This window comes from Pteropus alecto, unplaced genomic scaffold (assembly GCF_000325575.1).
Source record: "Pteropus alecto unplaced genomic scaffold, ASM32557v1 scaffold86, whole genome shotgun sequence".
In the NCBI taxonomy this organism is placed as follows: Eukaryota; Metazoa; Chordata; class Mammalia; order Chiroptera; family Pteropodidae; genus Pteropus; species Pteropus alecto.
In genome coordinates, this window is record NW_006442109.1 from 4,959,644 (window position 1) to 4,981,972 (window position 22,329).

The 22,329-nt window shown below is 33.0% G+C and overlaps 1 protein-coding gene across 1 annotated transcript in view; it reads right to left on the minus strand.

Moving 5' to 3' along the window:
- Positions 1 to 22,329, minus strand: part of GPR137C (G protein-coupled receptor 137C) — a 49,447-nt gene that overhangs the window by 20,160 nt on the left and 6,958 nt on the right. The window contains exons 2-3 of the mRNA XM_006920184.1: positions 3,681 to 3,724; positions 1,914 to 2,142 (exon numbers count right to left, since the gene is read on the minus strand). Of these exons, the coding sequence (XP_006920246.1) occupies positions 1,914 to 2,120 (207 nt within the window). The 5' untranslated portion in view covers positions 2,121 to 2,142; positions 3,681 to 3,724. The remainder of the gene's footprint in view (positions 1 to 1,913; positions 2,143 to 3,680; positions 3,725 to 22,329) is intronic.

Genomic DNA, 22,329 nt, shown 5'->3' on the forward strand with positions numbered 1-22,329 from the left:
TACTATGTGTGACTTAAAAATAAAGTAGGTCAGATTTGCTTAAGATAAATTATGGAGGACCTTATTATTATGTATATATAGAAGGAAGGAAGAATGAAAAGAGAAAAAGAGAAGACCAGAGTCTGGGTCTTAAGGAAATGCTCTTAGGAATAGCAAGAAACAGTGTCAGTGTGAAAGTAAAGCAGGTAGATGGCTTAACAGACATTTGTTGACAGAATAAAATAAATGGCTATTACAGTATATATTTATAGAAGTCAAAAAACAAAAATGAGCCTAGTGATTTTACAAGAAGAATATGAAAGCATGATGTATTCTTTGAATAAAGAAGCTTATAACCAAGTTAGGAAAGATCAAGAACTACATAAGAGTAAAAAATAATTAAATAATCTAGTATCTCATGTTATATTTACCTTTATAGGTATGTATTTGAACATGTATCTCTGTAGTGTTCCTAGAGTCTGAATCTAGGCACTTTTTAAATTTAAGACTTAAAAAACATTAAAAAGTGAATACCTTTCATATGATAGTTAGGGGGAGATGTTTGAAATAATTCTGGAGGAGTTCCAGATGAACTTTTCTTCTCAGATTGGCAACTTTTCAATATTCAGAGAATTATCTATTTCAAAGCAAGTAAAACCAAACTTAGAAAGTTGCTAGGTATCCAGAAAAGAAGCCCTTTAAATTCTACCACATCTATTTATGCTTTATCGCTAGACAAGCAAGAGGTATAAATTCTATGGTGATGTTATCACACTAAGTGAAGATGTTCTTGCTATACTAAAAGATTATGTACCATAATAGTGACAGTATTATTCTTCACACTTAAACTGAAGCTAGAATTAACCAAAATATTTAAATTTTAGGAATTAACTTTTTAGAAATTGAATAAAATAATTTTCCATGTAAGATTAATAGGTTTGAAAGTCTGTCTCTCTCCCTCCCCCAACATCTCCATTTCTCTTTCTCACCCTTTCTTCTCCCCTATTTATATATTATGTATTTTAAATATATTTCTATATTTATTCTACATTCTACTGATATGTTTAAATAGTAAAATTAAAGTCTCCACCTAAATTTAAAGACGAGTTGATTACCATACATTTAATTATAATACCTTTCCTTACTAGGACTATTGTTATCTAACAACAATATAGAAGTCTAAAAATATTTCAGAGAACTGTTGTGTTTAATTTATAAATTTAATGTATAAATCCACACCCCAATATCCACAGATCTATACCCTCACACTCAGTGCCACACATACATTGTGATGAGTGATTTGTGGCTCAACCACACTGTCAATCAACAACAGTAGAAACTTCCATGGTTCTGTTTGGCTTCTGTTTGCTTATCCAAAGTAAAAGGAAAGGGAGAATCAAGCCTTTTATAAATTTAGTTACATAACTAGCTATTTCAAATTTCACAGGGACTTCATATTATAGGGTGAAGTAGCATTTTCTAAACCTTTATACAAATAAACATCATTTTACTGGTATGACGTCTTAACATTGTTAACCCAAATGTATATAGACATAATCTGGTAAATTTGTTTAATGGCAATACTGCCACCCTTACTGAGGAAATATGAAGTTATTACTGTGGCTTTATATATTAAACTACTTGTGATACATTGAATAAATTCTGGTTTATTTCATTTAATTAGCCTCCAATGCAGAGGATGTAAGTCACAGAAAATACCATATGTTCAGTATAAGTTTCTTTTTTTTAAACCATTGTTTAGTAAGGGCCAAGTTTTGAATACTTTTTAATTTCTTGTGACCATTCCTTCATGCTCAAAAATGTACCAACATTGGGAATACTTTTTAAAAATATAAGTTTTCCATTAAAATATGCTTCATATGATGAAGATTTGAAGCTTTTTTTTCAAGTGAAAATTTAAGAGATATACTTACCTTTGATTCGAGGTAGACATTTGCTGATGACATTTTTGTAATTTTGCATATGTAACTAACTAAAGAGATGGCACAAAGAATAAACAGGCTATCATTAATTAATGCTCGAACAAACACAGTCCATTTCAACTGATTTTCTGGGACATCTCCATAGACTAGCATTGCACAAGTCAAGTTCACCACTAAAAAGAGAAGGCTTGCCAACATAAAGCCCAAATGCAATAGAATCCTGAAAGAAAAAGAATGAGCTTATTAGATGTTTTTAAAACTAATGAGGAATTAAATTTATTAGTGTGTTACTTTAGGTACAATAATTCCTTCAATTTAAAATGTTTATAATTTCATTAAATATAAATTTAATAATCACTCAGAGTTAGGCTATCTTTGCTGTTATGAAATTAGTATCTAAAGGATCTTAAAATGGCATTAGACTTTAAAGCATTAATTTAAAATTATCTCATATGGACTTGAATTCAGTTGTCTCTACCAGGAAGAATAATAAAAGACTATTTTAATGCTAATTCAAGTAATCCTGAATTTTTCATTTTTATAACTACTAAGTATATTTTCATTGATCTTTTCATTCCAAGAATTACCACGTTTTTATAATTTGCCTGGAAAATTAATAAACTGTTTCTAAATTTAAATTGATCACTAATATTAATTTTGAGAGGTAAGGGAAATATGTTTTAAACAATGTTCAATTTTAAGAACTTCTGATTATTCATAGTAAATGTTACTTTCAAACATGACTAAATTAGAATATTAGAGACAGCAGACTTCTAAGCACTTATCAATACCTCATCTTTCGATAAAGTTGTATATTTACTATGCATACAGAGCAACTCTAAGAATGAAATGCTTTACTACTTCCCCCTAAGAAAAATTAGACCACCTCATAAAAACCCTTCAGAGAAGGTGTGACTATCTGTATCAAGTAGCTGCAACAGCTACCTATCTTCATCCCAGTACAGCTAGATTTATACCCCAAATTAAATATGATACAGAAATTTATTTGGCATCCTAATATCTTCTATCTTGGGTCATTTTCAATAGTGGGAATCATAAAATGCTGTCTGAATTTGGAAATAGTTTACGCAAGGTAAATCAAAAGTAATGTGTAATTTGTAACAAACAATCTTTGTTAAGTGTACATGCAAAGTACAAAGATTTTAGTTTGAGAAGCCAATGTCACCTGACTAAATTTAATAAAAATAAATAAATAAATAGAAAAAAGTTTAGACCTTAATATTCTCTCAGATTAAATAATAAAAACAATTATACAGTTTGAAATGCAAAACAGATCTTAGAATTATCCATATATCCAGGTGATTATAATAGTCTAGAAAACCAAAGCATAGGGAGGTTAAATGAGTTGCAGAGTTGACAAATTAGTGGGAGAATTGGCCTGAAACCCCAGTCTTTTGGCTTCCCAGTTTAGCACTCCAATTTTTTTTTAAGTTTAATCAGTACTGAAACATTATTTATTTTATGGAACTATACAATACATTCTTGCCCCAAACAACATAATCTAACTTTAGTGTTTGTGGATACTACGAAATTATATCTGACATCTGAAGCGGGACAGTGGCAAAACAAGGTTAATATGGCTGAAGGGAGAGTACTGTGGGTTACTCAATTCACTTCCTATGAATTAATCTTTCTACTTGCTTTTTTATAAAACTGCAATGGCACCCCCAATCACCATGCCCTTCGACCTTGCGAACTCTACTGTGGAAAAAAGATCTTGCTACTCGTGAAACTTACTTGTGTTTGTCAAGTTCAGTGGCACATCTCACTTTACATATAACCTATAAAGAGAGTATAGAAAGAAAGTTTTGAAAGCATGTAATATTCTTAAATGTGTTTCGACTTTATGTTTCAAAGTGATAAACTATAGATAACAAGTAAAATTCAATAACGATAACAAGTAAAAGTCAATAATGATAACAAGTAAAATTCAAATGTTAACAGTTGAACAGCCTTGAAGCAAAAATAGGCAGGTTTCCAATGGCATAAAACAATAAATTAATAATTTTTTATAGTCAAATTTAACTTTTTATCTTTAAAAATTTGAACAGAATTTAATTTAAACATTTATTGAACTTTTATTATCAGCCAGACATTGTGCTGAATGGCTTCCCACCTGTTCTAAACTTCATTATGTCACTCATGTTTTGTCCTAAAATGGAACTACTTACTATATGAATATGGCTGAGTGTTCTCCAAAGATTATTTTCCTCTATGATGAAATGAAGTAGTGAAAGGAAACAAGAGACCAAAAAATGATCACAAAGATATATCTTTATGAGCATATATCATATGCAAAAGGCAGGTCCTTATATACTCGTGGAACAAAGTTATGTAGGTAGGTAAGTAGAATTTGAAATAAACATGGTAAATTTTGAGAGCATAGCATGGAAGGTCTCAATTCCTTACTGGTGAATTGGGACTTCATTATTTAGATAATGGAAAGATATTAAAGGTTTTTATGTAGGCACTCTAAACTATGGAATTTCATTAGTCTGGTATCAATACTAAAGACTAGAAAGACCCTACCTATTTCATAAGACTAATGAAATAGGGTATGAACTTTGAGGGCTTGGAAAGAGGCGAGTGCAAAACATTATAAAGAAAAACAGTGTAAGTACTTGATACGTTACTGATTTCATTCAAACATTTACTGAGCACACACTATAAAAAGGTGCTATGGATTCATAAATACAGTAACTGTTTTGGCTCTTAAGGAGCTCAGTGTATAGAAGAAATAAACCATCTATTTTGACACATTGTGATATCAATGCAAAAGATGCTATCACAATATCTAGGATGAGAGAAAGACTAATTCAGTCTAAAAAATTTTAAGAGGCAAAAGGGGAAAGACTGTGTAAAGAGTTAGGGAAAATGAACAATAACAACGAACAAACAAAAACAAAAGAAAAAAGAAAAAGAACTAAAAAGACCCATAAAACAAACAAACAAAAATAAGACAACCCAACAACAAAAAAATTTAAAAAAAAAAGAAACCAAAAAAAGTTAGGGAGGACTTCTCAAAGGAAGTCACATTTGAGCCGAGTTCTAAAGGTAAATGAGTGTTTGAAGGTAAATGAAGGGTAAATGAGTGTTTGATAGGTAAATGTTCAAGCAAATATAGCAGCCTGTGTTCATCTATTCATATCTATTCTATCTTGGTATATAGTACCACCAATTTACCAGAAGTTAGATGTAATACAGGAGTCTAAAATATTATCCTATTAGTCTCTAAACTGTATCACTTAAATCATTCTCAGATGTATCCATTTTCTCTGTCTCTGTTACTACAGAGGATTAATACAACAGCTTTTTATTGTTTTGTTTTGTTTTTGCCTCCATTCGTAACTCTATCCATATCTTCAGAGGATAATTGTTCATTTTACTACTTTTCCTTTATTCTTGTCTCCAGTTAAAAGATTGTTGAATTTAAGTGAGTCCACTCAACTACACTCTCAAGTTTTGAATCTAAAGAATTAATAGAACGAGAGCCCCAGACACAATTTTTAAAAAATCAGGTCACAGAATTTATTCTTAGTTTTAAAATTTATTACATACAGGCAGAAATATTGAGAAGGCAGGTAACTTTTAGAATATAGGAAGGAAATTAGAGTCATATGTAGAGGTGACAGCTGAAACTCAAAGTCATTTGAGGGAACAAATATAAATTTGAGAAGTCAACCTATGATATGTTCACATTTAATAGTTATAGTGAAAAAGCACAAAGAGTAAAGAAAAGAGAGATGGGTAAGGCAGAGAGATCTGAGAATCAGATTAGTCACAGAAAACAGTGGAGTAGTTTAGAGGTAAAAGGAAGAAAGTATAGCCCTTGTTAAATTCTGCAAAAAGTCAAGAACAATTTAAAAAACCATTGAGTGGGTTACCAGTATGTCATAGGTACCTTGGAGAGAATAGTTTTCAGTAAATGACAGAGCAAAAGTACAAGGAGTTAACAGAAAATAAGATAACAAAGGCAGTGAGTATAAACTATATTTGAAGATAAGAGAAACCTGGGAAATTTTGCGTTGGGAAACGATTCTCTATGAATATTGCATGTTTCTGCATGGCCCAGGTCTTTTGAGCAAAGGGGTTTCCATGACAAACAACCTTGAAAACGAGAGGTAGAGTCTACCTTAATGTTAGAGGGAAGATTTTGTTCCCTGACTAGTTTAATATAGAGTACATGTCTATCCTTGGAGAAATTTCAGGGGAGTAAAGCCTCTTCCCTTCTTGGTGAAAATTTGCTTACATTCCAGAGTAAAGATAAGGTCTGTCTTTCTTCCTTCTTTTGGAGTTCCTCTCCTGTAACACACCTTGTTCCATGCACAGGTAACATCTGGCTCCAACTGTGTTGCTTTATGGGAATTGGGGCTTGGCACATAATGCAAGACACTGCTTTGGTTGTTGTTTTTGCCATGAGCAATAAATGGTCTTTTTCTCTGACCCATGGGTCTTGTGTTTTCTGTCGGAATATGTTTAAAAAACTGTGACAAGCTAATCTGTTAGCGTTCAAGTAGGGTAAAATCTCAGACCCTTCACAGTTTGATTTAATATTCTGCTGGTCAGAAATGAACTAGAGAGGGTGAAATGGTAAATGGAGGAGAGTAGGAGAGTTCAATTGTTAAGGAAAGCTCTAGAAGACACAGGTTAACCCTGAAAAGGAAGACACATACTTCTGAGTAAACAGGGAAGAAAAGATAGTTGAAGGAAAACATGAAGGTCTGCAGAGAAAGTTTAAAATAATCTACAAGTCTCTTTGTTAAAATAAATTTGAGCATAGCATGGATACAGATATTTTTGATAAAGAAGATGAATGAGAATTTGGCAGATGGAGTCTATCTTTTTCTAGTAAAGTGTAGGAGGCAAGGTCATATCCTGGGAAGGGATGTTAGATTTAAGCAATTGGAATATGGAAAAACATTTGGAACACGTAAAAAGCAGAGGTATAAATGAATATACTGTACTGAGAAGTAGAGAGGTCCGGTTAAAGTCAGGCAGTTGACAGTAGACACAGCCAGTAAGGTTCCTGATTTTAAAATCGAAACGATTCTAATAGAAAAAAGATTACATTATACAAAGTTCAAACAATTAGGTTGCATTTCCCTGTAATTTAGAACTGTAACACATGGAACTATTGCAGAGAAAGAAAAAGTAGGAGAGAAAACCATACTGGCACAGCAAAACGTCAAGGGATAAGGAATACTAGATTGACTATTGGTTCTAAGTGGAAATGACATTAGCAGGGAACTAATGGAGTGGAGAAAACAGAAGGGGTAAAGTAATTAAAATATAGGATTAGAGTGAAAAACAGATAAAAGGGCGAATTCAAAATATATAAGGAAAAAGAGAAGACACTAGTCAGAAAGAATTGCTTCATTCAAGAGCTGATCCAAGGTGTGGCCATGCTGTTGGGTGACTCAAACAGAAATGGAGAAAAGCTCTAAGCCACTGAATTGAGAGACATTGAATAGGATATCAATATGGGTTTTGAAAAAGATCTATATAACAGGAGACCAGGCCAGAAGAACATGCTGATTCATATAGGAAAGTGGAAGTTATTATTACAGCCAATGATGACCTAATCAGATGGCATAGATTTCAGAGAGATGATGACGATCTAAGTAGTATAGGGAAACCTAAAATAGGCTGACTGTTCCCACAAATTGAAACAGAGGGCTTATAAGGCACAAAGTGTCATCTGGAAAAAAGCTCGATTTCAGTGACGGCATTTAAGAAGTTTAATAAAAAAGAGAATGGGGACAAGGAGGGAAGTGTGATCCATAAGATTACAGGTCATGGGATGGGATAAATAACGAGTGTAAGAGGGAGCCGAGCAGAATAAGGAAATAATTAAAGGTCAGCTATCATCCAAGATTTGCAGAATATGTTACAATGCATCATATAAACACAGCCTGGTACTTTAATCGAATTTAGATTACGGTAGGGTTAAAAACAATCTGATATTAGTAGATTCCAAGTATTTTATAGAATTTAGCTAATAGGACATGATCCTGAGTAAAAAGAAATTAGTAAGATCAAAAATGTCAAGCAATTAAATATTATTTGTTAAGACAGTGATAGTTGATGAAACACAATAAACATTGACTTTAGGAAAACTTTTTGAAGAGTAGAATGGTAAATAACATATATCTAAATGGCTTTGCTGATGTCAATTTATGTCAGAAGAGCCTTATCTTTCCAGGTCTTTCTTAATATCAGAAAAACCTGAATAACTGGGCCAACTATAGAGTGATATTATACTTTATTATAAAAGTATGAAGAATTATATGGGCTAATGGCTATCAAATGTTTTTCATCATATAACTTATCTTCATATCATATACAACCTAGTAGCCCCTAATTTAGAAAACACTGATTTAGAATTTTTGAATTAATGAAGATTTAACATACTGTTTATCACTAGAATACCTGATTTTAAAATATTTAATCTAAGTAATCTGAGATGATTTTTCCATTTAAAAGTGTAGACTTCCATATTTTGTCACCCTATACTTAACTCCTCAAATAAAGAGGAAAAAGATGAGAATACAATAAACATTTGTAAATGTTACCTAATGTAAGTTATTAATTAATACTGGTATCCCAAGATTTGAGGAAGAGTTCCATTGGAGCTGTATATCACTTGCAGTCCCCCATGGCATGTAGGCCCATGTTGCCTGGAGATGGTAGGTATTAAAATACTTATTAGAACAGATGCTTTTCTATAGAATCTCTTTTTGTGAAGTTGATTTCCCACTTTTTAAAATTTGAAATTGAAACTTAATTGGAGAACGTATCTATATAAAATTTGGAATTGATGCACAAATAAACGGTGGTGAACATAATCTTTTCTTCATGGTAGATAGGCACACACAGCCAACTATGTAGATTGCTTTACAGAAGCAGTTATCCATAATTTCCATCTCAATTGCTTAAGTTCCTATGGAGAGTATACTGTACACCATTCCCAAGGTTACCGTTGCTGCTGCGTGCATATAAAACAATGACACTTTTGGCTACTTTAGCTGTAAACTGAGGAGCCAGCCTTTTCTCAGATGTTCTCTTTCAGTGCATATCATATATTTTATTTTTAAGAACTCTTTTTTAAAGAAACCTCCTTAAATCTTTTTTCTTTACAGCAGCCTGTTCTTTCTAGGATACAAAGGATACTGTATCTTTTTTGTCGCTCTCTTGGAATACTAAAAGTTTCTTCTCTCTGCTTAGTCTATTTTCTTTTGAGTTGCATAAAAATTATTTTTACACATCTAATTTTGTTCTCACCTGAAACTCCATTAAAACAATAGTAAAGATATTTTCTTAACAAGCATAACCCCATATGTGTGAGTAGAATGGGAGAGGATACAATAACAAAATGTTGGAAGCCAGAAAGTAGGTGGATGTGTGTGCAGAAAAGAATTAACATAGCAGGCCTGAGACTGCTATCCTTAGAAAAGCCTGCTTGTAAGGTTAGTCCTTGGCGGGCATTTGGGAACTTGGATTTTGAAAGGATTCCCACCACTCCCTGAATGATAAGGGTGTTTCACTGTGTCTAAACTGTGTAAACAATACTTTATATTCAACACCTGCTTTCCTTCTGGGAATCTGGAATTTTGGTATGTGTTGGCAGAGAGTGCTTACATGACTAAACTCCAATAAAAGACTTTGGCACTGTTTCTGAAGACCTTCCTCAGTTAATAATGTTTCACATGTACTGTCACAACTCGCACAGAAGGAATTAAGCATATCCTGTGACTCCACTGGGAGAGGACTCTTGGAAGCTTGTGCCTGGTTTTCTTTGGACATTACTTCATCTCTCTTTTCCCTTTGCTGATTTCACTCTGTCCTTTCACTGTAATAAACTTTAATCATGAGCATAACAAATGGGAGTTCTTCTAGAAAATCATCAAGGCTGAGGGTGGTCCTGGGGACTCCAACACAATGTGTGTTTATCTGAGAAAGATAAATCTCAAGCCAATTGTGAAGAGGGTTGCGAACCAACCTGATGTATATTTCGGAATCTTCAAAAGGTGCAGGAACCAAGAGAACCAAGTACCACTGAAACCAAAAGGTGCAGGTGGCTGAAACAGGGGTAGATGAAAGCTGTTTAAGAGCAGTTAAATCCCTAAATTTCTTTTCCTACTCCATGCCCTGGGCAAACGCCCCTTATTAATTCTGGCAGATATCTAAGTATTTATTCTCTGCAGAGGCTACTCTGGCCTGGAGTATGAAAGTTAGATGCCAGGTCCAGGTGATAGTTTGGCACCATAGTAAAAACAAGGAGATTAGTGATGAATACCAAGTATAGGGAGTTTCTCTTGCCTCAATCCTCTTCTTTGATTAGGTTCTCAAAATGCTGTAAATTAGACTTTTATTTTCTGAAGAATTAGAATATTTACTCCCCAAGGAAACTGATCAACGAAAAGACCTAAATATACCTGCATCAGGGGTTCCCTAACAAATTGTCCAGCCAGATCACCCTTCATGCTTAAAGCTTCCACTTTTATTTATGAATATACAGCCAAAGATAACCAGATAGCTCAAAAATTTTTAATGAAAAAGAGATCAAAATATAGAAAAAAGAAATCTATACAAAGAGAAAAATCTAAATGAATGAAACTCCTTAACAGACTCAGAAAAGATACTATATTCATGAAACAAAAAACAAGATACTATTAATAAAAAAATTTTGAATAAAAAAGAGCTAATAGAAATTAAACATGCTAATAGGATGAAAAATTCAAGAGAAGGGATGATAGTTGGGAAAATCTCCCAAAAATGTGGAGCCAAAAGACATACAAAATAAGGAGAAAAGAGACCAGATAAATATCTGTCTTGGAGGTCCAACTTTCAAATGTTAGGAGTTCCAGAAAGAAAGAATAGAAACAAAAGAGGAGAGAAAATTAATAAAAAAGTTAAGAATATTTCCCCAAAGTAAAGGATACATGTGACTAAATTGAAAGGGCCTGTTCAATGCCCAGCAAAATGGATAGAAAACAAACCTATATGAAGAGACATCATTTCAGAACACTAGGATCAAAGAAAAATCTAATAGTTTTCAATAAGGAAAAAAAACCCAAGTCACATGTAAAGGATCAAGAATCAGAATGGCTTTCAAACTTCAATAAGAACACTGAAAGTGGAGCAATACCTTAAAAATCCTCAGGGAAAATTATCTCCAACCTAGAACTCTATTGCTGCCTAAACTATCAATCAAATATGACAGTAGAATTAAAATATTTCAGACATGAAAGCCTCAAAAAAATTACTTACCAAGCACCCTTTCTCAAGATAATACTAAAGAATTACTTCAATGAAACAAGGTATGCAGTGAAGGATTAACTCAGCAGGCCCTAGTTGTCTAAACATTGCACATTCCAAAGAAAGATCTGGTCATCTCCTCACTCAAGGAAGATAATTTGTAAGCCCTTGGGATATACTGCCTAAGAATGTTTTTGTTTGTCTGGGGCCTTGGGCCACACTTAATGGTCTATGCTAATGATGTAATTTATGGTGGAGGCCCTGAACCAGGTGGTATCAGTTTGACCTTTGTAGAGCCCGGAGACTAAGTAACTAGTCAGCCATGAAGACACTCCATTGCCTACATGACTGACTCCCAATAAAAACTTTGGACACCATGTCTCAGGTGAACTCTTCTGGTTGTCATATACTGTTGCTAGGAGAATAAGTGCTGTCTGTAAGACTGCTGGGAGAGGACAATGGGAAGCTTGTGCCTCATCTCTCCTGGACTAAGAGAAACTTTAGAGATGTCATTCAATAACTTAATTTTACAAATGACAAAACTGAGCTTTAGAGTTAAGTGGATTGTCCAGAAACACATAGGAAATTGAAAGGATTAAAACTCAGGTGTCCTGATTCCTAATTCAAGGCTCATAGGTGTCCTTGTTTTCTGATATATTTGTACATTTAGATCTTCCATAGTATATAGTTAAAATTAATTCTCTAAATTTTAAGGTGACAAATACTACTTTATTAACAGTAATGTCATCTATATGTCATAGCCACTACCTGTTAGTTATTCATGATTTGCAGAATTAACATGCACAAGAAAAATATATTCAGAAACCACATTATCTGTTTAGTAAAAGGTAATGTTCTAGAAGCAATTTAATAACTTCATTTTACATTGTTTTGCAGAATATCAAGTACCTTTACCATACCCTTTATTTAAATAGAAGTATGGTTTTAAAAAAGCATAAATATCTAAATTATTAAGGAATGAAATATTAATTTTATAAGCAAGAAGAAAAATCTGTGAGCTTTCATTATTGAAAATCAGCCTGAAATAAAACAGATTACTGTGGACTGTTCATTAGTTTACTATAGACGGTTCTTTGAAGATAAATTAACATTAAGGAATACACAGGATTTATTTCTGAACTGAGTCTCATGCATTATAAATTTAGACTCTAGGAAACTGATTTAAACTGAATTTGTACTGAAACTTTTCTAACCTCTAAAGTTTTTCAAACACTAAATCTCCCATTGTATATTACTGATTTTTCATAAAACCTTTCATGCTTTTTGAACTAGGAAGATAGCAGAATTGCTTTTTGTAAAGATACAGCCAGATTCAATAGAAAAAGTCTCACTGATAATGGTGTAGGAAAAAAGGGCAGAATGTTTCAGAAGTATTAGAATATCACAGGGGAGAAAGAAGCAGAAGGAATGCTGCTTATGTTCTTTTCATATTGATTTTTTAAGGACAATAACAGCTTGGATGTAATCAGTGATGATGATCACTCACATTAGCTTAAAACATGCTAATTCCATAGTGTGTGAGAGAAAGTTCCCCAGAGTACGTGCTATCACCTCAAACCAGCCCATGTGATTCAATCAGCAATTAGACAAAGTCCTACAGAATAGCTGAGAAAAGAGCACAAAAGTTTAAGGAAATATTACTTAAGCATTTTTATAGTGAAACTGGAGCTAAAAAACTGTAGAGTGTGATCAATATGCTAATGAAAAATGGCAGCTAAAATTGAATTTTTGTAAAAAAGAATAGTACAGATTTGACATCTTATTTTATAAAGCAAATGATCCTAAATATTTAAGTATTTGTTTATTTACATCCTAAACTTTGATTAGTTTTAACACGACACGTGTAACTTTTTAAAATTGGCATTCATGTCTTGGAGACAGAATTTAGAGACACTGTATTAGATCTCAGAACTAGGCCACAGAGTTTTTTTTAACCCTTCAAATTCTAGATTGATTTATTAGTGTCAGACTATTAGATTTAAAAGTGTCTTAGATATCACTGACATGAACCACTTTATAAATTAAATAGCTGGCCCAGAAAATAGTGATCTGGCAAATAACGATTAGCCAAATAGATTAGAATCTGAACTAAAACTCGGATCCCCAAACTCCTAGTTCAGGGCTATTGATGAAATTATACTACTTTAAACACACCCCTTAACAAAGTTAAAATAAAACTATAACAAGGACATTTAATTTATAAAAATTTATCTTTATTTAAAACAAATTAGATGAAAAGTTCTAATTACTAAGTTAGAGATTCTGATTTTATTTGTGGAGCTGGAGAAGCAGCTTTTCTTTTAAATTCTTTTACTTCACCACGAATTTACATAACCATCCAAATCGTTAAGCCTGACCACATACATAACAGTGCCAGGTGCTGAAAAGCATGTAGAACTTCCTTCAAAATAAATGTACAATAGTGGCTGACCTAAAGCAATATATAGTGTAGTAGAAGAAGGCAGACATTGATGGTATAGCATGTAATGAATGGTACTTTCTCTACATTTGGTTAGACTTAGAACACCATAAATTTCCCATAAAGTTAAGGTGTAAATTACTCAGAGTTCATTTTAACTAATGTTGTTGGGTATTAAACATAATTCAGTTTTGTTACATGGAAATTATAAGGACAAGATTGTGTTAATTTGTTTTATTTCTCTAAGGAAGATAATACAGAAGTAGAGAGAGAGGAGGAGAAGATACAAATTAGGAGCTCTTGGGTTGGGTCTGATCCACAAAATTGTTTGTTTGGCTTATTCGGTGTTAGTCTATAGCATTGTTAACAACACTTCGATACAGTCATTATTTAAAAGTAGATTTCTTATTTTAAAAATCTGATTTCTGATTTCTCTTGAAAAATCAGGTGATATGGCAATGCCATCTTATAGCTGGAACTGAATTAATGTGGCTGTTCGCTTTAGATATGTGCTCTTGAATTCACCAGAGTAACCACCACTTTCTATTATCTCTCAAATGGTAGTATCCACCAGGACACTCTAGATATTTGAGTTCGAGATTCTTGTTTTAAAGCAAACATTTTTTTTAAGGGGGAGAGGGCAGATAAGTGGGAAAAAAGAAAAGAAAGGTAAAGTTCTGCTGTAAAATTATACATTCAGGGATTCCCCAACCCCAGGATATATGGGATATGGTGACAAGAGCTTTGTTCATTCAATAAATATTTACTAAACACCTTCTACATGCCAGGTATTAACTGACAGGTACTAAGGATACAGAAAGAACAGACTGGGCCTCTTTTCCTATAATGTTTACAGTCTAGTAAGCTCCCACAGAAACCACACAAATATACAACTGTGAATGTGCAAATAACAGGAAGGAAAGGAGCATAATGCCTGAGAGTCTATAATTTTGGAATCTAATCTAAATAGAGTTGGGTAAAGGCTTTCCTGAAGAAGTGTCACCCTGGAGCTGATATCTGACTCAGCAAAGAAGGAAAGAACATTTTAAGTAGTGGGAAAAGAATATGGAAAGGGTCTGTACCAGAAGGGAACTGGCAAGTACAAAGTCCTAAAAGAACACAAGTTTGGCCAGAGGGGCAAGGAACAAGGAGGAGCACAGTATGAGATGAAGCTGGAACCATGAAGTATCTTGAAGTATATACAAAAGAGTTTATGTTTAGTCTAAGAGTAACCAGAGCCAATGGTGGGGTGGAACCTTGATAACTAATTAGATTTTTGTTTAAGAATAACTCTGGCAACAGTGTGGAGAATAGACTTGTGTAGCCAGAGGATACAGACACAGCAACTAGGGGGCTAACTACCATAGACTAGGCAATAGATGGTAGTAACTTAGACCATAGATGGTAATAGATGGTAGTAGCTTGTGGATGGGTATAGCTTAGACCATAGATGGTAATAGATGGTAGTAGCTTGTAGACCATGGACTAGGCAATAGATGGTAGTAGCTTGTGGATGGGGAGAAGTGAATGAACTTAAGAGATGTTAGGAGGCAACATGGACAGGATTCGGTAATGGAGTAAATGTGAGGTAAGAGGGAGAAGGCAGCATTGACAACTCATAGGTTTCTGAATTATATAAATGAAGAGCAGTGCATTACTGAATTGGGGAAACAAAAGAGGAGGATCAGGTTTTGGGGGAGACAAGTGTGTGGTAGGGAGGGAGAAGGAAAGATCATGAACTCAGTTTGGAACATGTTGAATCTGAGGGTTTCAGATATCCTCAAGGAGATGTCAAGTAGGTGTAGAATATAGAAAGGCAGAGCTCAGAAGAGCAGTCTGTGTTAGGATCATAGATATGTGTGAGTCATCTGCTTTTAAGTGACATGATGCATGAATATGGATGCAATTATTTGGGAATAACAGGTGGCCAAGGCCTAGGTCTTGAGAAACTTCTACCTCTGATGGCAAGGCAGAGGCAGAGGCAGAGGCAGATAAACTTGAAGAGAATCTAGCTTAAGATAGTTAAAAAAAAAAAAAAAAATCTCATTGATAGCAATCTCATCTGTGTCTAAATCCAAGGACTATGTAGTAAAAAAAAAAAAAAAAATCCAGGACAGTGTGTTAGCCAATGGAAGTGTTAGGGAGACAAATATGAAGTTAACGGCTGTTAAGAGATTCGTTTGGGTGAGAAGTAAAAAATGTCTAATGAATGTTGACATGAAGGTCACTGTGAGCCTTAGGCAACAGCTATTTTGGTAGTGATTGGGCAGAGGCACATCAGAGTGGATGGAGAAGTGAGAAGATAGAGAGCATGTACGGGTCACCACTGAAATTTGATTATGAAAAAAGGTAGGGGATGGTTTTTGGCTTTGTCAAGTCTCTTGTATTGTATGTTTTCTATTTTATTAATCTCTACATTCACCTCTTCCTGTTTGTTTCCTTTGGGTTTATCCTATTATTCTTTTCCTAACATAAATTGAATGCTTAGCTTGTTAAATTTCTGGATTTTTTCTATTGTAAACATTTAAAGTTCTAGATTTGCTACTGCATGCCAATTTAGGTGCTTCATTCAAGTTCTGATATACAGTATTTTTATTAACATATTCCAAGTTTTTTCTAAATTCCATTGTGATTCCTTCTTTAACCATGTGTTCATAAGTGTTTTAAAATTTTCCAAATAAACTTCACACATTATTTTTGTTACTGAATTCAAATAATGCTTTTGGAGTAAAAGAATGTTGTCTATGAAATCCCAATTCTTTGAAATTTAATATTAATAGCTAACTATCAACATATGCCAGGTACTTCTAAAGATTTTATATGAATTATATAATTTATTCCTCAGAATGATTCTGTGAAGTAGGTACTATTATCATTCTCATTTTTTTATAAATGAGGAAATAGGCACAGAGAGGTTAAGTAATTTACCCAAGTAAATTTACAAAGTTACACAGAGTTGGTAAGTGATGAGGCCACACTTTTTAGATTTCTTCCTGACTTCAGGTTTTACTCTTGGAGTAAACTACAAACAGACCTCTGTACTTTTTTTTGGGGGGTGGGGGGAGAGGGGCCAAGTTCATTGAAGTATAATATAATAAGTATAATATATGTATAACATACTGCATATGTTTAGGGTGTACAATTTGATGAGTTTTACCGTATGTATACAACCTGTGAAACCACCATAATTAAATACAGAACATTTCCATACTCATTAAATTTCATCCTGCCCCCTTTATTGTACATCCTCCCTTCTACCCCAGGCCCCATGCAACTGGTGATTTACTTTTTGTAAGTTGGCATTTTCTAAAATTTGATATAAATGTAATGATACAGTGTGAGCTCATTTTTGTCTGACTTCTTTCATTCTGCCTGATTTTTAGATTCATTCATGATGTTCTAAAACATCATGGTGTCTATCAGTAGTTTGTTCTTTACTTTTAGTGCCAAGTAGTACTCCTCTGTATGGATATACAATAATTTATCCCTTTGCTTTTGATGGACATTTGGGTTAATTTCTATTTGGGGTGCTTGTGAATAAAGCTACTAAGAACATTCATATTCAAGTTTATGTATGGATATATGCTTTCATTTCTCTTGGGTATCTAAGGCTATAATGGCTACATTTCATGCCATTTGTTCTACTTTTTAAAAACTATCAAACTATTTTCTAATGTGGTTATAAAACTTTACATTCAGTGTATGTGTTCCAATTAATCTGCGCCACTGACAATACTTTATATAGTCTTTTTAGTCTTTCCAGTCAATATTTAGTGGTATCTCATTGTGGTTATAATTTTCATATTCCTAATGACTAATGATCTTGAGCAGCTTTTTATGTGCTTCTTTTTCATGCAAGTATCTCTTGTAAAGTGTCTTAAAATATTTTGTCAATTTTTATTGGATTTTCTTATTATCAAGTTTTAAGAGTTCTTTATGTATTTTGAATATAATTACTTTGCCAGATATATGTGCTTCAAATATTTTCTCATAGTCTGTGGCTTGCCTTTTCATTACTGTTTTGCAAAAAAGCAACCCTTTTTATTTTGATAAAATCTCATTTGTCAATTTTGGTTCACGCTTTTTGTTTCTTGTCTGATAAATCTTTGTCTTCTCCAAGGTAACAAAGATTTTCTCCTATTTTCTTCTACGAGTTTTAGCTTTTATATTTAGGTCTATAATCCATATCAAGTAGATTTCTGTGGATGGCATGAGGTAAGAATCAAGAGGTTGTATAGTTTTAGGAATTTATCTATTTCTTGTAGGTTATCCAGTTTGTTGGTATAATTGTTCATTGTAGTCTGCTATGATACTTTTTATTTCCATGGCATTATTTGTAATCTCATTTCCGGTTATCATTTTTTTCCCCTTAGTCTAAGAATTTGTCAATTTTCTTTATCCTTTCAAAAAACAAACTCTTAGTTTCATTGATTTTCTATTCTTTACTATGTTTATTTGTGCTCTGATCTTTGTTAGCTCTTTTCTTCTGCTAACTTTGGACTTAGTTTGTTCTTTTTCTAGCTTTTTCAGGTGAAAAGTTAGGCTGTTTATCTGAATCTTTCTTCTTTTTTAATGTAGGCATTTATTAACTCTTACTGCTTTTGCTGCACTCATAATTTTTGTAATGTGTTTCTTGTAATATAATTCATCTATGGAGATTTCCCGTTGCTGGCTTCCTCATGTTCCCTGATGCTGTATTCCTCAGCTCCCCTTAGGGAGGGCCAGACTATGCTACTGCAGAGACCTTTAACATTAAGCCACTGATGTCTCTTGATGACTTCAAAATGTTCAGACTTTCCTAGAAGATCCCTAATAATATTGTTTATTTTCTTCCAAGAAATGCTGATATTGACCAGGTGGTATCCTTAACTGCGCCTAGAGGGCAAGTGAATATAGAACAAAACTTTCTTAATAAATTGAAGACAAACGCTGCTTATTTTGGGAACCTGATCCAAAAACTAGCCTCTAAATCATAACTATGAGGTAGTAAAAGGACAAAAAGATTATGCAGTGGTCAGAACATTATTCAGATGGGACACTTGGAATTTCTTTCTGTATTCACTGATGTATTGTACCCATAGTCTTATATCACTATATAAGATGGAAACTTATAGGAGATTTATATTAATGAAGTACTTTCAGATCTTTGGGTAATATTAACTACATGTACTGTACATTAGGATAGTGTATGATATGAAAAAAGTTAGGTTTTCTCCTGTGCTGTCAATCAGCATATGTGTGTGCATATATGTACATATATCTGTATTTTAAAAAGTTTTATACGTTTTGGATTAACATCTTTGTATTAAAAAACAGTTGTTTTTTTAATACAGAGATACAAAGAAAACAATGAATGAGTTATAGTCTATCCACCCATATAACCTCTGTTGAAATACTGTTTTATCTTTAAGGGTAGAAACATAAAACAGCACAGGATGGTACAAAATGAAAAGTAAAAGTCTCTCACATCCTTCCCCTACGCCTCATCTATCTAAAGATAACCACAGCTAACAGTATTTTATAATTCCTTTGGAGGACAGAAAGGAATTGCAATAGACTTGAATACACTTTTCCCCCCGCCCATTGATGCACTGTTAAATACTCCCCCCATTTAAAAAAATTTTTCACTAGTTTATCTTAGAGACCTTTCCGTGTCAGTACATACGTACAGATCTGTATGTATGAACTTTAGTGGCCATCTTATATTCCATCTGGATATGCCATAATTTGATTGATGGGACACTTGGGCTGTTTTGTTTTTTTTTTGCAATTATCAACTATTCTGTGCTGTGATTAAAGTTCATTTTTCCCTCTACCGTTTTTCCCCAGTCCTGGGCATCATCAGGCATTTTAATTTTTGTTACCTCATGTATGAGAAAAATGGTATCTTATTCTTTATATTTCCTTAATTATGAATGAGATTAAAGCATACTTTCATATATTTTCATCTTTTAACTCATTTGCCATTTAGAAAAAAAAGTGCAGCTCGCTGCCAGCGTTAATTTAATTTTACATAAACACTCTCTTTGAGGCTGAAGTAAATCTGACTGGTTTTCAATGAAAATATGAAAACTGTTCTTGGAGTTATTTCTAAACAGAACTTGTCTCTTATCCTAATGTAACAGAAATGTATATGATGATCAATATTTAATAATTTTTTGTGTGTGGTAAATTTCAAAGCACTGAACAACACAAAGTGGAACATCTCAGATTTGACATTTTCAGAGATCAAGAATTACTATATTTTGGGCAGTGAACACACAACTATCTATCTATCTAATCTATCTATCTATCTATCTATCTGTCTATCATCTACACTTTGCTGTTAAATTGTACACCTGAAACTTACTAGATTTTGTTAACCAATGTCACCATAATAAAAATGTGATGTTGTAAAAAAAAATTACTATATTTTGTAAATGGAAATACCACTACTAAAACCAGAATACTATAGATGTCACTTGTTTCCAAAGACTATCAAAATACTAGAGTGATAGAAAAATAATAAAAGTGAGATATTTTGTGGCAAACTTTGGGGGTAAAGTTGGGACTGTAATCTGCAAGTTATCTCAGGGTACATGCTGTAGCTGCAAGTGCCACTGAGTATTCTCTGGGCAAACGGGAAATGGGTTAAAAACAATTTTCCCCTTTTAAACTATTCCCATTTTTTTCTTTTGGCTTTCCTTTGTAATAATATGTATGATTCTTAGTAAATTCAACTCCCTTTTGTTTTTAGTAGGCATTGCAAATATGTTTTCCTAGTTTGTCGGCTGTTAGACTTATTTTGATTTTTTTTTTGGTGATACGTAAGTTTTAAAATTTATGTACTCAGACTTACCAGACTTTTTTCTTTGTTGCTTTTGGGTTTATGTCTTTTTGAAAGATCTTTTTCAGAATACAGCTTTTTTCTAGAACTTTTTTGTTTTCATGTCTTTGCTCCACTTAAAATTTGCTTTTTAACATCCTTTTATTTTATAAAGTTAGTAAATTTTCACTGCAAAAATAGTGTGAAATATATTTTGTAATATGGTTTATATTCTTTTTACTATTAAAATGGCAATGAAAGGAAAAATATAAAGTGAGTTTCTTATAGACAAATATAGTTGGATTTAAAAAAAAAAATCCATTCAGCCACCCTATGTCATTTGGTTTGGGAGTTAAATCCATTTACATTTAAAGTAACTGATAAGAAAGGATTTACTACTGACATTTCATTTTTTTCCTATTAAGTCTTGTAGTTCTTTGGTCTTTTTATCTTTGTTTTATGTTCTTTGTTTTTATATTGATATGCTTTTATTCCTTTTCTTTTGTGTAATTTCTATAAGTTGTGTGTGTGCATAACATGCGTGTTTGTGTAAGCTGTGGGCCTTACAAAGTATCTTATAGTTATGTCCATTTTAAGCTGAAAACAAATTAAGTTCAATTGCATACAAAAACTCTACATTAACTTCTCCCTGCCAACACTTTGTTATTGTTGTCCCATTTTATATCTATTTATCTTGTGTATCTTTTAACATATTTTTAGTTATTTTTGTACTTTTTTCTTAACTTTTATACTAAAATTAAAAGTGACTTACTCATCACGGTTAAAGTAATACAGTATTCTGTATTTGTCTAAAATATACCTTTCCCAAGTTTCATACTTGTACTATTGTTACTGTTGAGCATCCTTTTGTTTCAGCTTCATACTTGTACTATTGTTACTGTTGAGCATCGTTTTGTTTCAGCTTCAAGAACTCTCTTTAGCATTTCATGTAAGATAGGTTTAATGGTGATAAATTCCTTCAGCTTTTGTTTATCTAGGAAAGTCATTCTCCATTTTTAAAGAGTAGTTTTGCAGAATATATTATTCTTGGTTGGCAGTTTTTACTTTCAGCATTTTAAAAAGCTCATCCTGCAAGATGATCTTTTCTGGCCCACAAGATTTTTGCTGAAAAATCTGCTTATACTCTTATAGGGCTTCCCTTGTATGTGACAAGTCTCTTTTCTCTCTGCTTTCAAAATTCTGTCTTTGACTTTTGAATTGATTATAATGTCTCAGTGTGGATTTCTTTGGATTCCTCTTTTTTTGTATCATTTTGCTTTTCGGATCTGGATGTCCATTTCCTATCCCAGATTTGGGAAGGTTTTGGTCACTATTTGAGTAAGCTTTCTGATCTTTTATCTATCGTGGAAATCAATGTGGATATTGGTCTTCTTGATGGTGTACCATTAAATCCCTCTAGCTTTGTTCATTCTGTTTTTTGTTCTTCTGATTTCCAATGACTTATCTTTGAGTTCATTGATTCTTTCTTCTATTTAAGTTTTTGATGAATCTCTGAAGTTTTCACTTGTTTTTGTGTTCTTTAGCTTCATGGTTTATGTTTTGTACTTTTTAATATTTCCTCTGTTAAAATTGTTCTCATGCTTTGTTAAAATTGTTCCTGCTTTATTTTCCTGACCTTGGTTAGCATCTTTAGGAGTTATTTTGAATAACTCTGTAAAGTAAATCATATAACTCTTTTATTAGGGTTTCTGGAGATTTATCTTGCTTTGTTCAGAACACCTTTGCCTAATTCTTCATTTTCCTTGACTCTGTGTTGGTGTCTGTGCATTAGACAAAACAGGTAACTCTCTCAAAGACTGGTCGTATAAAGGAGAAGACTCTCACCAGTTTGTCCAGAGATTCTGGGGGATTCTACCCACTCT